This window comes from Phodopus roborovskii, unplaced genomic scaffold (assembly GCF_943737965.1).
Source record: "Phodopus roborovskii unplaced genomic scaffold, PHOROB, whole genome shotgun sequence".
Lineage (NCBI taxonomy): Eukaryota > Metazoa > Chordata > Mammalia > Rodentia > Cricetidae > Phodopus > Phodopus roborovskii.
The window spans coordinates 10,903,506-10,920,130 of record NW_026126571.1 but is presented as its reverse complement, the minus strand read 5'-3'; the positions used below and the strand labels follow the sequence as shown (position 1 = coordinate 10,920,130).

The 16,625-nt window shown below is 45.4% G+C and overlaps 1 protein-coding gene across 1 annotated transcript in view; it reads right to left on the bottom strand.

Moving 5' to 3' along the window:
• Smyd1 (SET and MYND domain containing 1) overlaps positions 1–16,625 on the bottom strand; it is a 33,506-nt gene that overhangs the window by 6,121 nt on the left and 10,760 nt on the right. The window contains exons 3-6 of the mRNA XM_051202811.1: positions 15,348–15,561; positions 14,167–14,297; positions 12,305–12,343; positions 754–943 (exon numbers count right to left, since the gene is read on the bottom strand). Coding sequence (XP_051058768.1) covers positions 754–943; positions 12,305–12,343; positions 14,167–14,297; positions 15,348–15,561 — 574 coding nt within the window. The remainder of the gene's footprint in view (positions 1–753; positions 944–12,304; positions 12,344–14,166; positions 14,298–15,347; positions 15,562–16,625) is intronic.

Sequence of the window (16,625 nt, the reverse complement as noted above, 5' to 3'; positions counted from 1 at the left end):
TTCAGTTGCGACCTCCTTACAGGAGAAGAGAGGAAGCTTGGAGATAATACTTTTCCCCACTCTGCCCTGGCAGCCAGTTATTTTGTTCCCTGAGCTTCTTCCCCTTGTTCCTCTAATCAGGCATCTAGAAAGCTGCCTGAGCCTTCTGTCAGAGTCCTCTCAACATGGAGAACAATGGCCCCTGCCTGTGCTGACCCACCCTCCACCCCTGTGTGCTCCAAGGGAGAAAATGGATGAGCAGGGATTGGCACCTTCTCTGGTTTCTGCTTCTTGTTTATACTGTGTGTATAAACACGTGGCTTTAACTGGATACCGCATCTCCTAGCAGCTCGGCTGAGCTCCTGCATCCCCTTGGCAAGCCTGCCCTGTCTCCATAGTACCCATCTCTACAGACCTAGGAAAACCATACTCAGATCCCCTTCCCTATTGGACGTTGGTCTCTGAAGTTCTCCACATTACTTAACCAGCGCAAGGGCAGGGTGGGGAGCCGAACCCTGCAGAGTGCTTGTGTGACGGTCCTTTTATACAGGTCATCTTAACCAGTGTTCATAATTATTACCGTGCCCTCGGGTCATTGCTGCCCTTTCCCAGAGAAGACAGGCTGCTTCACACTTCCTCCCAAACCAGCTGGGACCTGCCTGCCCTGCTCTGTGCTTCGTCCCAGGGCACCTCCTCGAGACTCGAGACTATAAGCCCGCCGTTGCCCAGCTCCTGCGGAGGCAGCCTGGGCCCCGGAAGCAGAGGTGTGTGTACCTTGGGGTCTTCCTTCACCGCCTGGAAGAGGTCATCTTTCAGCCCCTTCTGACAGTGCTCGCAGGAGCAGTCAAAGTAGTACTGCTTCTTCAGCTGCTGCCTGCGCTCCTCGCTGAGATGGAGGAAGTCGATGTAGGATACTGTCAGCTCCTCGCCTTCCGAGATCTTACCCAGGGCCCGGAGCTCGATTCTGGAGCAAGACAATGGGGAGTCAAGAGAGCCAGTGATCAGCGTTCTCGGGGGCTTCCAGAAACCCAGTTTCAAAGCCAACAGCTTCCAGCGAGACTCTGAGAAAATGCCCAGGCCCTCTAGAAAGGTCACAACCTAAAGCAGAGTTCTACACATTCAATGTCTGTTCTGTTCAGTTAACTTTTCTGGAATCAGTTCAAACAGAAGCCCCATAAAAGACTGGGACTGGTCTTAAAGCCCTACACAGCTCCTGACCACAGTCTCATACACTCAGCTACTGATCTGTAACCGGATGAGAGTAACAACAAAGAGAAAACGAGACGAGATCTAAATATCACTTCCTTAGTTTGGAGACTACGTTCTCTGTAACATACATGCTGAGCTGCCGCCATCTTGGCATATTTTGTGCTACATCTTAAGCCCCCTTGTACTTTACCCTTCTGTTCAATGGTTCAGGCCTACGTCAAGTAGGGAATTTATTACAAGGCCCCTGAACAACCCCCATCCATCCAGCGAAGCCAGCACAATGTCTCTCAGCCATGCCTTTCCACCACAAAATCAGACTGAGGAGGGGAGAAAGGGGAGGGGAGGAGGGGGAGGGGAGGAGGGGAGGAAGAGGGGAGGAGGGGGAGGGGAGGAGAGGAGGGGAGGGGAGGGGAGGAGGGGAGGAGAGAAGGGGGAGGGGAGGAGGGGAGGAGAGAAGGGGGAGGGGAGGAGAGGAGGGGAGGAGGGGGAGGAGAGGAGGGGGAGAAGGGGGAGGGGAGGAGGGGGAGGGGAGAAAGAGAGGAAGAGAGGAGAGAAGGGGAGAGGAGGAGAAGGGGGAGGGGAGGAGGGGAGAAGGGGGAGGGGAGGAGGGGAGGAAGAGGGGAGGAGGAGAGGGGAGGAGGGGGAGGAGGGGAGGGGAGGAGGGGGAGGGGAGAAAGAGAGGAAGAGAGGAGAGAAGGGGAGGGGAGGAGAAGGGGAAGGGGAGGGGAGGAGAAGGGGGAGGGGAGGGGAGGAGAAGGGGGAGGGGAGGAGGGGAGGAGGGGGAGGGGAGGAGGGGAAGGAGGGGAGGGGAGGAGGGGAGGGGAGGAGGGGAGGGGAGGAGAAGGGGAAGGGGAGGGGAGGAGAAGGGGGAGGGGAGGAGGGGGAGGGGAGGAGGGGAAGGAGGGGCGGAGGGGGGGAGTATAGTGACAAGATCTGTATGTTCCCTTCGCAACTGTGCCCCTGTGTCCCCAGGAGCCTGGAGTCTCACTTCTGGGCAGAGATGCTTGGTCATTGCCTCCCAGAAAGTGTCAGGCACCACCTGAAAAGCAAGATCGCAGCACCCCAGAAAGATCCAGAGGCACCCCCTTCCGGGGAGACGAGGGGCCAGATGTCTGGGGTGACTACTTAAGGTCCCACGGCCTTTCCCATAAGTGGGGGACATGTGACAACTTTGCAGGCTGGGTGGGCCTGGAGCTCAGCCGAAGAGTGTGACCTGAGCATGCACGAGCCCTAGGCGGCTCCTGGCACTAAGGTCAGGGAAAGAGAGGGAAGGCCACCCTGCTCTTGTTCCTTTGAAAGGGGCAGGAAGAAAGGGTTGTGGCTCTATTCCTGCCTTATAAGACACAGTTAAACTCCATATTGTAGAAAGGAATCTGCATGCACATATTACTGTTAACACTGGTTTGATTGTGCTGACGTAACCACTTCCGACACTCACAGCCTGGGTGTCCACTGAGCAGTGCAAGTCAATAGTGACACACTGACTAGACCCAGAATTTCACCAAGCGCTCTAGAGAGCCACCGGTGCCATTCCTGAAGATGGCACCGGTTTCCTGTCCATAAGCCAGCAAGGCTCGATGCGCGATCCACGTCATGGGGTGACCGTTACGAGCGTTGCAGGCTGCACCTGTCATTAACGGACACAGCTCCTCTGCAACTGTCAGTAACGGACACAGCTCCTCTGCAACTGTCAGTAACGGACACAGCTCCTCTATATAAGCAGAGCCCTTTTTCCTCCTTGGGGTCTTCCCTCAACTTGCTGTAATGAGCCACGCAATAAACATAGCTGCAGAAGAATCCTGTTGTTGAGCGTCGTTCTTGCAGGCAAGGCGATAGCGCTCGACAAAGCGCCTTGGCCCAGACATCCACAGACTGAGGTAAGAGTACAAGGAATGATAACCTGAGAGACACAGACACAGTCAGAGGCATGGCTGACCACGGACCTCAGGGCAAGACTGAGCTCCAGAGTGAAGGCCTGGCTGCCCTCCTATCCACATTGCAGTCTCCCAGCAGAGATGGCATTGCAGACAACGCATCGGCTGTCTGGCTGGAGCACAGTTTAAATGTTAATCCCTGGTGGGGCCAGGCAGCTGGAGCTCTGGCAATCCAGGGACACTTCCCAATTTTCACTAAGAGCTGTAACTGACATGATAACGGACAGGTGGGGGAGGAGAGCCACGTGACCCTGCTCATGGCTATGCTGAAAATCCTGGTATTTCCAAGCTGTAGAGGACCTCCAAGGCTTCCCTCAAGAGCGCTAGGAGGACAGAGGCCAAGATTAGAATTCGGGACCCATGGTGCACTTCAGACCGACAGCGGATGGCTTCCAGCCTCTGGGGGCTGTGGTACATAGGAACGCTTGTTTGTAGGCCGCCACTCACTAATGTTCTAAGATGTTCTATGGGAGCCACTCCTGGGCCAGTGAGGACAGTGGGTGGCTAGTGCCCAACTGCATCAGGAAGGCAAATTGGAAGCATTCTTCTACTGAGTCATATCCCCAGCCTCCATGGTCTATGTTTGGGCCATGACATGTTTGAGGGAATAGTATTCCTCACTAGATCCTTTTACAGAGGTGGCCACCATAGTGGCGTATCATGATTCAGTGGCAAATTGGTTGGTACTTTCAGAAGCTCTGATTCCATTCAAGACCTCGGGTATCTCTGATTATTTAAATAGTGTGGGGAGAAAAAAAAACCCAAAGTGAGTGAGATGGTGCACGCTGCAGTCCCAGAACTCTCGAAGATTATGCGTTTGAGGTCAGCCTCAGCTACAGAGGAAGCTCAGGGCCAGCCTGGATTATGTGCAAGACCCTTTATCAAGAAAGAAAGAAGGCCGGGCAGTGGTGGCACACACCTTTGATTCCAGCACTTGGGAGGCAGAGACAGGCGGATCTCAGTGAGTTTGAGGTCAGCCTGGTCTACAGAGTGAGTTCCAGGACAGCCAGGACTATTACACACAGAAACCCTGTCTGGAAAAACCAAAATGAGAGAGAGAGAGAGAGAGAGAAGGAGAGAGAGAGAGAGAGAGAGAGAGAGAGAGAGAGAGAGAGAGAGAGGAAGGAAGGAAGGAAGGAAGAAGAAAAATGAAGAATGACGAGAAGAGGGGAGAAAAGGAGGAAGGAAAGGGGACAGGAAGAGGGGAAAGGGAGGAAAAAGAAAATTTCCAACAATGAATTAACTTTATGTCACATAAATATGCCAATATGCCTATAACCTCAGCTACTCCAAAGTTAGAGGCAGTATGTTCAAGGCCTGCCTGGATAACAGTTCAAGGCAAGCCTGGAAAGATTAGCAACAGATGGTCTCAATAAAAATTAGAAATGGGACTAGATACATCTGAGGGTCAGACTGCTTGTCTAAGAGCAGAGGCTTTAGGTTCCGTCCGTAGGACTGGAAAGGAAAGAGAGAGGAGAGGAGAGAGAATGAGAGGGTACACAGACCCCCATCCCATTTTACACTACAGATGCTTCTCGGTACATAGCAGTGCATACCCCAATAAATCCATGATACGATGAAAACACTACAAGCATGTATTTAATACATCTAATGTACTTAGCTTCACCTGCCTTAACTGCTAAAATCTCATCCAATAGTTAGGCAAAATAAGCTAGCAGGAAGCCTGATTTATAATGAAGGGATGACTGTCTCCCACAGTCCCACAGTCCCAAACTCAAAATGACTTTGTATTTAAGAGGACAGAATGAACAATTATGGAGCCACAACATGAGATCCTAAAAATGATCTACTTTTCACCAAAGGAATCACCTGAACAGAAGCCAGGTACAGACGTGGACCCATTGAGTTCAGACATGGACCCCTTGAGTCCAGACGACCCCTTGAGTCTAGACCATCTACTGATACTTCTGTAGTGTTGTTTCAGGAAACTGTAACCATGCCTTTGTTTCAAGAAGTCACAATGACCATCCTGCAACCCAACTTTTGTTTCAAAAGATTATTTTGACTACCTATTGTTGTCACTGCCTTGTTATCTTATTACAACCACCTTTCAATCATGCCTTTGTTTCTAACGGTTGTTAAGATCAACTTACTATGCACATTCTGCTCCTATAATTCTGTGTATTTCCCCCTCTGAGCTAGAAAAGCGTTCTCTTCCATACATCCAATGCTGACCTCCCAAACCCCACCTTAGGGGGAGGCAGTCTGTGAACATGAATATAAATGCTAGCTTTAATTAACTGCTTGCTGTAATTAATTCAGCCATGATGGTTTGGGTCAGTGGTCTTTATCCTCCTATCTTGGGGATTAACAACTTCCTCAGGTAAATTGCTGGTGAGTTCTTGGGTGGTGATGGTGAGGAGGTTCTGGACCTCCCTTGGCTTAGTCAATAGTCCATTTTCTTTATTTTGAGCTGGTTAACAAGGATCTTTCTTTGAAAGATGCATTTTGGGCCTGCTTTCTGAGTATTTGGTTAAAGTATCTAGTTTGTTTGCTTGCTTTGAAAATCTAGACATTTCCTTTAGTTTGTTTGTTTGCTTACTTTTGGATCTCTGAAGGCATTTTGGATTCTGGTGGTTAGCTTGTTTTCAGTATTTAGTTCCCTTTTGGAATGTTGAAGGCATTTTGGTTTTTGTTTTGTTTGTCTTGGTTTTCTTTGTCTTTGAAATGTTTTCATGTATTATTATTTGGCCTTTGTCTCCTGACACTCCTTGAACTCATAGTTGTGTTTTCCTGCTGTTTCTCCTATGACTTTACCAAGACTTCACCTTAGGAATTTTACGAGGAAAGAAAAACGTATATATAACTATGGGGAATAAGATTTCCAAACAGGAGGAAATCGTTTTATGTGTGACAGTTACTAACGTGCAACTATTTGGAAAATGGGGAGATCTAAAGATAACCTAAACATTTCTGTCTTAGTTACTATTCTATTGCCATGAAGATGCACCACGACTAAGGCAGCTTACAAAGTAGACAGTTGGGTGAGGGCTTGCCTAGCGTTTCAGAGGATTCGTCCACGACCATCATGGTGGGGAGCATGGTGGCAGACAGTCACGGTGCTGGAGCAGGAGCTGAGAGCTCACTTCAGATCCACAAATTGCAGACAACAGGGCATGCGCTTTTTAACCCTCAGAGCCCACCCCCAGGGACACGCCTCCTCAGACAAGGCCACACCTTCTAATTCTTTTCAAACAGTTCTGCAAACTGGGCACCAAACAATCAAGTCTATGGCCTGTGGTGACCACTCTCATTCAAACAACAATTTACCACCTCCAAAATGGTTTATTTTGCACGCTTAACAAAGTCCTAGGCAATGCAGTTAAAAAAAAAAAATCATAAACAGGCACCCTGCTTTAATTAAAACATAAAATATCTGTCAAAACTAACATTGTTATTTCATAGTAGAGGTCTTCAAAAAAATCTATATATGAGTTAAATTAAATGCTAAAATTGTTTTAGTTTTTAATGACATCATTTTTCTTTTCTTTCTTTTTTCTTTTTTTTTTTTTTTTTTTTAGTTTTATTTATTATGTATACAATGCTCTGCCTACATGTATGCCTGCAGGCCAAAGACCAGAAGAGAGCACCAGATTTCTTTATAGATAGTTGTGAGCCACTATGTGGTTGCTGGGATTGAACTCAGGAAGAGCAGCCAGTGCTCTTAACCTCTGAGCCATCATCTCTCCAACCCTGTTTTAGATTTTTATATAAAAAGAAAAGGTATATTCTAGAGTAGGTGTCTCCTCTCCTCTAGACCCAAAGGACATGGGAGTTCCTCTGGAGAAAGGGAAGGGCCACAGAGGGAGCTTGTCTCCCTGAAAGAGATGTCACAGTTCTAACAGGTTACAAGATGAGACTAAAATCCAGATGCTGATGAATCAGCAGAGGGCAGAACCACACCTTGAGAAAGGCAGGACTGCACCTTGACCAGGACTGCTCGGACACGCATATCTCATCCCTCTAGTTAAACTTTGGTCTTCAGGACCTTAAAGATGGACTTGACGACTTTGCGGGATCTCTTTGTTCTGCTCCCCACAACTTCCCAATGTGACCTGAATGAACTAAATCATTTTTATGCTTTCCATTTTGAATTTGTCTCTTTTAATTTGCTTCTTGTGGAAAGGTGGCCATACCTGACTTGGTACAAGCTATGACCTCCAAGACACCTGCTGGAAAGGAGTCTGGGATACATTAAAAACAAACAAAACAAAAACACTACGCCTCAGCTATTTAAAGAGAGGGAGAACACTAAGACTAGGCGACTTGATCTCTTGTGTTACTGTTTCTCACATCTTGAGGAAATAGAGAAACTTCTTTTTTTAAGCAGGGAGCATACTCACTGTTACGTAATTGTGCTATAATTCTATCTATGGTAATCGGTTTTGTATTTTTTGTTGTTGTTGTCTTCATGTAATGTTTGTGTCAAAATTTTTTTTTATTAATTGTGGATACTTCACTTTTCTTTTTAAATTCATTATTGTTATATGCTAAAATTATTTTTTGTGTGCCCAACTAAAGTGGTGGTGCTGATTAAATTGAAATATTGTGATCATATATTAAGGCTGATAAATATATACTATTTTATAAATGTGAGCACTCTGAACATCTTAGTCTTTTTAATATGATATTTTTAGGGATATGAATGTTTCATTGATCTTAATGACATGTACATAGATTTTGACAAGAATTTCTTTCTAAAACAGATTCTCTCTCTCTCTCTCTCTCTCTATATATATATATATGCATATGTATATATATATATATACATTTTTATCCCATTTATATAATGGATAGCATAAAACCCATATGATTTCTTCAAAATGTTTTTAAAGAACTGTTAAATGTAAGTTTTTATTACAGTTGGACTATATATCAGTTATTAGATATATGTATACTAAAGATCTCTATGCTGTTTCCTTTTCATAGTGAGAGTTATAGAAAATATAATCCCAACAGACAGTAATGTTCAAAATCTTGGCTTATTAAAATATATTTTATTATCTGACTACTTATATGGACTATTTGTCTACACATGGCTATGGTTTATTTTTACATAATGTATTTACTGCCAAATTTGCTTATAAGCAAATGCTTATGTAAACTAAAGTTGTTAACTTGGCTGAGCTTTATTTTGGCTCATAATCAAACTAAAATTTTAAGAAACAGAATAATGGTAAAAGACAAAAAGTGTATTTAATCAATGTAACCACATTGGTAAAACCAAAAGATGTGATAAATGGCCCGAAATCTTTCTTTGGGGCAATTAACATAAGTTTTTCAATTATTTAAATCTAGGCAAGAGAGATGGCTCAGCAGTTACAAGCACTGGCTGCTTTTCCAGAGGTCCTGGGTTCAACTCTCAGACTGGCTCTAACTCCGGTCCCAGAATCTGGTGCCCTCTTGTGGATTCTGAGGGCACTGCATGCACATGGTGCATAGACACAGGCAAAACATCCATACACATAAAATAATAAATAAATAAAAATTTTATATTTGCTTTTTAAAGATAAGACTACATAATCAAACAAATCAAACCAGACATCACTTGTCCAAGATGTTATCTCCTCAATCCCTATCCTTTAAGGCTTATCCATGTCTCCTAGAGTTTATAGATTACCTTAGTGTATTACATCATAATGACATATCTAAAAAATTACTCATCTCTTTTTAGAAAACACAATAATAAAGTTATAAATGCCAAACTTTACCCTGATCTAGGTGCCTTGTACTCTTGATGCCTCATAAACACTAATGAAAAGTAGATGCTTTTTCTAACAAAAAATGCATGCCAAGCTACATGTTATAATCACTTGGATCTTCAACAAGTAATATCTAAATTTGGTTAAGAAAACAGTGGCTTACTTAACCTGTGTTTATAACTTTTTTTTGACTCATATCTGACAAAGAATGTGTTTATAACTTTTAGATATCTAAGATACTATGTTTTCTGTTTTAGATATAGCCTCCTGAGTTTTCATTTAAAATTATCTCACTAAAATTTCTTTCCTAAATTTTGTAATAATAATAATGTTAAGATTGAAGTATGCTATAGAAGGTTGTTTTAAAAACATAGTTGTGACTTAGTCATAAACAGTATAAAAGCTTATAAAAATTACAAGATTAATTTAATACCCTGAGATGAAAATAAATGCTTGATTTTCTGTAATATTCTCTCAAGGATTGATTTGTTCTTAGTATCCTTTTACTCCATGGACATTTAAAACCTGTGATTCAATATGTTTTCCAAATGGAGAAAAGCCTTTGCTATTGAATAATCAGTCATTGCTCTCTCTCTCTCTCTCTCTCTCTCTCTCTCTGTGTGTGTGTGTGTGTGTGTGTGTGTGTTTAGAGAGCTGTGTCTATTTAGAATATTCCTAACTCAGATAGTTATTATGAAACTTATTTCTACGCACAGATGTTTAAATCTGTTTATGAAACAGCGAGAGATAGGCAGCCCGAGGCTTTCTCAGGAGCTCGGATGAAAGGGCAGAAAGGATCTAGTCTGTGTCCTTGCCCAAGGGCAGGCTTAGCAAGGTACAATCTGGGCTGGGACCAGAGCCTCAAAGGAGCCAAAGTTTCTATTCCTGGGAAGAAATGGGAGTTATCAGTTCCAAGGCCACCGCTGGCTGCTGAATCTGTGATGCCCTGAGATATCCTATGCTCCCCTTGTGCAATATTGCTTGATTAGCTTCCAGCTGACATTGTCCCACTGTATGGTGGCTTTCTGCTGACTCTGTCCTAGTTTTCCCCCACAAACTGTTTATAAGATTCTGTACTTCTTAATAAACTTGCTGGGCATAAGACACAGCTTGTGAAAGATCACCGGACCCCAGTCTTCCCGTCGTCTGTAGCTTCTCATCATCTGGCCGACCCATTAGGACCCCGTCACTCAGGGATGGCATGAGAAGCCAGGCCAATCAAACTTGACCTAGTACATTAACAAATAATGCACAGTATTGTAAAAAAAATTATTTTTGTAATATATGAGAGAATAATTTTTTAGTTTAAATTTAATAATTAAATATCAAGATTAGAGTCTTCCAAAAAACCCAGACAATTCTATCAACTGAAAGAAAAAAAGACATCACATCAAAGACTCCATTCTGATTACAAGATCAGGACTATATCCAGGAGACAAGAAGCTTTCCAGTATCAACTGGACTCCAAAACGCTGTGTGACATCCCCGTCTCCAAGTTACTAAGTGCTTTTCTTACTTGTTATTATGTTTCTTACACCTCTTTGCAATTAGCTGTTAAAAAATGTTTATGGCATCCATTATTGTACCTGATATATTCCTAAGTGGTAAAATAATACTAATCTTGGTTTTAATGAAGTTAAAATATTGTGTTCTTTCATTTGATCATACTTTTTTGTTGTGATTATTTGCTCACCCTAAACCCTACCTTATTTGAAACTAATGTTTGAAAGATTCAAGGTTTTCACTCTTTTTATAAATACACAGTATATATCCTCATTGTTTAGTGTACTATGAACAAAACAAAACATCAAGTTTTTAAATTAAACGCTCACTCCATTTACTCTAGCTAGAGATGTCCAAAGGTTTGGGTTGACTCTTCTTATCCAAATTAGATAAATGACATCAGTCTCTAGTAACGACATCCATGATGGTTTGAACCTTCAGTATTTATGTTTATTGATCTTATTCATATCTAAAATGTCCTACAGTACAATTAGCCAGGCTTAAGAATTAATCAGACAGTATCTGCTTTTTACTAATAAAAAGGGAGACAGTCCTACAGTGACTCATTCCAAAGTCCCATTTCAAGTTATTTCAGTGTAAATGTGACAGTTCATAGACTACAAATAACTGTAAATATGTGGGAACTACGTAGTCAATGTCATTAAAATATGTAAATTTGGGTGATTTTATAAATGTGTGTTTCATATGTTACCTTTGCCTCCATTAGGCCAAAATGAGTTCTTGATTAATTAATTTTAGATATTGTCATCCTATGCTACATGTTATATCAGCACAGGGAGTGTAAAAAGAAATTCGGATCCAGACCACGATGAGTAATGGTTTCGATATGACCATTGAGTTTCTTTCTTAATGGCCATTGACAGCTATCCCTGTCTCCTAATGAGTGCTGTCCCGTCCATTACTCAGCCTCATCTTCAACAGATTCTAGGAATGAATGCTCCTAGCTGCGATGGGCCTTGTAGTATTTAATAAGTAATATGTGGCCCCCACACGTACAAACTGTGGTGTTGGTCAGACAGAGGGGCTGTGGGTAGAGACTACTGAAAAGAACTGCGTGGCTGGCTAGAGTTTCAGGGTTGTGGGGCGGTTGGAATGCTGCAGGTCCACAGATTATCTTATCTGGGCTACTTCTAGCCCTCCAGAACAGCTGTGCCTTGTCCACATCTGTGTCAGAACTAATATCCTGTGACCTTTTAGAATTTATTAACTTAGCAGACTATTAGCTTCTGTGAATCCTAAAACTAAGCATGTCATTAGATAGTGTGTTGGGCCTATAGTCAATCATCCCCCATGTTACCATGCCTGCCTCTCTGCCGTGCCCGTCAATGTATTTTAAACTTGCCTTGGTCTATGACCTTGTTTATATACATCCATAATACATACATTACATACATATATGTTCCTGGGCCATAATCACTCAAAATGGTATCCTAAGCCACATGCTCATAGTTTTGATCAATAAAAAGTATACTACAAATACGTATTTACCAAAATATCACAGCTCTGGGCACTATTGGCTTGGAGGAAAAGCTGGCTCTGCAGACAGTCACACAGCTCTGTGGTTGGTTAATAACCGGCACTCTTGTTCCATGGTAAGCAGAGACAACGGGGTGAGGACAGTGGTAAGGAGGGGAGGGAGGTTGGGGCCGAAATGATGAACTAGAAAGGTGCAAACTCTGAGGCCAAAATAAAGAAGTCAGGGGTGAAAGTTGGGGGCGGGGCGGGGGGCAGAACTGGCAGGAGGAGGGTGAGGAGGAACCGGTGAGTTCAAGTGCATAGATGATTGCAGTTCGGTGAAGCCAAGACACTGCAGGGCACAGCATGACAAACACATGGTGACAGCAGCCAAGGGCTCGGGAAGGGCTGGTCCCCGGAAGCCAGGCAAGTGAGGGAGAGGGGTCAGAGAAGCGGGGGTGTGTGAGAAAACTAACCCACCTCATCTGCGTGTGAAACATGGATTTCACTGCCTCATGACTGAAAGACAAAACAAGGAAGTCAATACCATCGGCTGCTCTTACTACAGCCAGAAGAGCACACAGCATGCTGGGCTGATGCAATCAGAGCATTGGAGGTCACAACCAACTTCATCCCTCCCCTGCCTGGTACAGTAAAAAGCACCCTGGTATGGTGGGAAGCACACTGGAATGGGTTACAACGTGAGGGCATGGAGGGATTCACTGATGAACAAATGACTTCCTCTCCCATCAGTCTTCCACTTAGAAGCCAGTAATGAAGCTGTCACAAGACAACACATCTGAGAACATAGGAATGTTATTACTGTCCCACCAACAGTCATGATGGATGAACATGGCCTCTTTGGATGAATCTCTTGGGGAGAGTTCTGAATTGCATATGCAGAGCTTGCATATGGTTGTGGTTAAAATTGGCCCACTAATACCATGCCCAGTGGCATTTCCAGTGTGGTAGGCAGACAGGCAGGGACTGTAATGATCTCCTCTCTTGCACAAAAGCCAACAAACCCAGGGAACACATGGCAACTCACAATTAGTAGATGCAAAGAAGCTACAGAAGACACCAGAGATGCCCTGAAGTAGAGGACCTAGGTTTCTAGGTCCTTATACAGTGACAAGAGGGGCCCTGGGTAACTGACACTTACAGAAGGCCCGTCTCGAAGGTGTGCATGGCTAGACATTATTCACTCTGCTGACTAGGCTAACCCTGAGCGACACACCCTGGTAGGAAGACTCCATGAGGTCTAGGGCAATTGTGCCAGGAGGCTTAGACAGAGGCGCACAACACGCTAGAAAACATTCTTCTCAGGGTCCAAAATAAACTTTCCCGATCTTTGTCATCTGTCTCAGTGGCTTTAGATGCTGTGGTCAGAAACAAGAAGGAAGGAAGAAATCACAGTCCTGTGTATGTTGCCACTTCAACCTGATTCTCAGCTGAGACCCAGAAATCACTGTCCCTGACTTCGAGGAAGTCTTGGGGGAAAGGCTGCAGGCTGATGGCTCAAAGTTGGCTTTCATGTGTTCTAAGATACCATCTTTATGACAAAGGCAATGCATGTCATTCAGGCTTTACCCTCCAGGTTCCCCAGCCTGAGCTGTGCACAATCAGGCTGCGGGCTATGTATTGATCCTTTCCCTTTTGTGCCCCACTCCCAAGATCCAAGTGTCTGCCCGTGTGTCTTTGATCTGTGCCTTCCTGGGGGCAAAGGGCTGGACTGCATCACCCAGGTTCCTCTGCTCTTTGGCTTCTGGGTGAGGTTGGCCAAGGGGAGTTATTATGCTGTAATCCTAGCAGTGACTAGCTGTGTGCAGGCACCGATGTACAGCACAGCTCAGGCAAAGGAAGCTTATCATGGCTCAGATGTTCAACAGCTGCAGCAAGAGCGTTCTCTGTTGGCTTGTTGGTGGTTTTGTGTGCTCAGCATGGCCCTCACCAGTCCTTGGCTGAGCCTTCCTAAATCCTGCCCACACACCAGTAAATTGTGCTTTCGTTCAATTCTCTGTGAGTAAACTATTTGAATGTTTCGAATGTCGTGTGAGACCTGAGCCAGCATAGAAACCTTCTTGATGCTTTGACACTAGGTAAGCAATCACAGAGTTCAAGTTTTAGAACAGTAGTTAATGATTTATCAAACACATCTAGACAGTGTCAAGGAATTGACCAGATAGAATCTTTCGGCATCCACCTCAGAGCCTTCCTCTCCTCGCGGTTAGTCTGGACTGAGACCCAGGGTTGCTGAACATTGGATATTCATAGTAGGTCAAGTTCCAGAGTTTGACTGTGCCTGATCCCCATTGCCCAAGTCCAGATAAAGGGGCACTCACTTGCCATTGTTGAATACGACAGTGCAGTTGGGCCAGCAGTCATGGTTCACCAGGCCCAGGTTGGGGAAGATGCCCACGCCCACTGCCTGTAGGCCTCTCTGGTCGCTGAGAGTGAAGCCGTTGCAGTTGATCTACCCAGAGGACAGGAGGAGGGTCAGTCAACAGACACATATCCAGTGCAGAATGTCACCCTAGCTGCTGAGATTGAAAACCAGAGGGCCCTCTGCTTAACCTAAACGAGTCACAAAGCAGAACCTAAAGTCATGAATGTGGGAAAGGGATGGGGGAGGGGGCGGTATCCTGGATAGGGGGGAAACAGTAGGAATGGGGAGGGGAGAGAGAAATCAGAATACATTATGTGCATGTGTGAAGCTGATAAATAATACGATTGGTCGATTCCTTTTAGAGAGAACCCATTCTCATCCTGAAGATGCCTAGAGTCTGCAGACCCTTTCCTGTTTCCTGCGTGACTCACCCCCAAGATGATTGCCATGAGGGGGGCCCCACGTTCACCAAATACAACATACTACCACCATGACACTTTCAATGTCCATATTGGTTTACTTCTCCACGCTCTGTAGTGTGTGTGTGTGTGTGCGCGCGCATGCATGTCCATAGCAAATAAGAGCAAATACTCTGAGTGAGGAGAGGTGTAACAACACACCTGAATCCCAGCACTCAGGAGGTAGATACAGGAGGTTTGGGAATGCAAGGCCAATCTGGGATACCATGATTGACTGATAGACAGACAGACAGACAGACAGACAGACAGAGAGAAAAAATATATGGTGGGATAAAATGGCATCATTTCAAGTCCCTGTCCCTTCCAGACTTTTGGCCCTCTCTCCTGAATCTGGCTGGTCTGCTTCAGGGAACGTCTTAGTTGGAAAATACCTGGTGTCACCATGGTCCCTCTAGTATAAGAAATCATACTAGTACTGGGAGAGTCTAGGTTTATTTCAATGTGACCATTTAGGAGTCTGCCTCTGGATTCAGAACCAGAGGGGGCAGTAGGTACCTCTGCTCTACCTGGGACACAAGAGGGCTCACTTCATGTCTCTGCCTGCCTGACCTCGTGGCCACTGTCATGGAAACAGTAGCCAAACTATGTTCCCAAAGGGAAGAGGGGAAGGAGGGAGGAGATGGACACAGAGGACAGAGCAGGGCTCCCAAGGCCATACCACGCCAAAGATGTGTGAGATATACTGCATGCTGAACTGCTGGTTCTGTGGCGGCCAGTACTGCAGGAATGTGTCCACGTCCGCCCGAAGTTCCTTCTGCTCCTCCTCCCCAAAGTGCTCTACGTGGTTCTGCAAGTCATCCACCGACACCAGGCAGCCCTCTGTGAGCCCCGTGCCCTCTCTCTCCACCCGCCACATGATGCGGGCTGCCAGCCTGAGAAAAGAGGGGAGGACAGCATAAGAGAGACCTACACACACTCATTCATGCATTAACTCACCCATTCAGCAAGCGCCAGTGCCTAGTGCACCGGGCAGGGTGTCAGGGACAGACTTCTATCAAGATGCTTCTCACACCATGTGAGATTTCAGTAAACAAGAGTGCAGTGAACCAGGAAATACGCCTGGGCAGTAACTGCACCGGCTGCACAGGGACTCTGGCTCTGGGGACTGAAGGAGAGCAGACGTGCTATTCTGTGACCCAGCACAGACAGAGCAAGAAAGCCCGGTGACAGCAGCATGGAGGACAAGGAGTAGGGACAGAAGGTAGTTAGACAGGCAGGAGCCAAGTCACACAGGCCTGGGACACAGACGCACGCAGTATCCTGGGTCTTGGGCCTAAATCCTGAGGAAGGCAAGGCAAACTGGGACAGAAAGGGACCCTAATGGCCTTTGAGTCTAACACAGAGGGGTGCACTTCGCCCCAAGGGCTTCCTTGTTGACTGTTAGAGGGGACATTTCCACAAAAGGAATCTGTGTCCCAGAGACCTTTAGGGTCACACTGACACCTGCTGCTGACTGGGGATTGGTGATCCAGGCAGACATGCTCCTGCAGGGAGTTCTCTGCCTGCTTGGCACAGTGCGGGCCCTACCTCTTTCTGTCTGGGTAAGAATTATTCTTAGAACTGTGCACTTCTTCTTGCGGGGCGGTGGTGGTGCATAGCACTTGGGAGGCAGAGGCAGGCGGACCTCTGTGAGTTCAGGACCAGTCTGGTCTACAAGAGCTACTTCAGGACAGGCTCCAAAGCTACACAGAGAAACCCTGTCTCAAAACAACAACAACAAATAAAAGAAAAGAAATGTGTACGTCTAGGTTATCCAGGTGCCTGGGAATCAACAGTTTCTACACAGAGCCCAGGGCAGCATGGGGAAAGTAAGGTTCAGGATAAGGCGTGGGAAAGGTCGGTATCCGGGGATATGGTCCTAAGAAGACAGAACAATGGGCGACAGATTTCAAGTTGGTAACAGATGTGATCAGCGGGAGCTGCACAGAGATTAGGA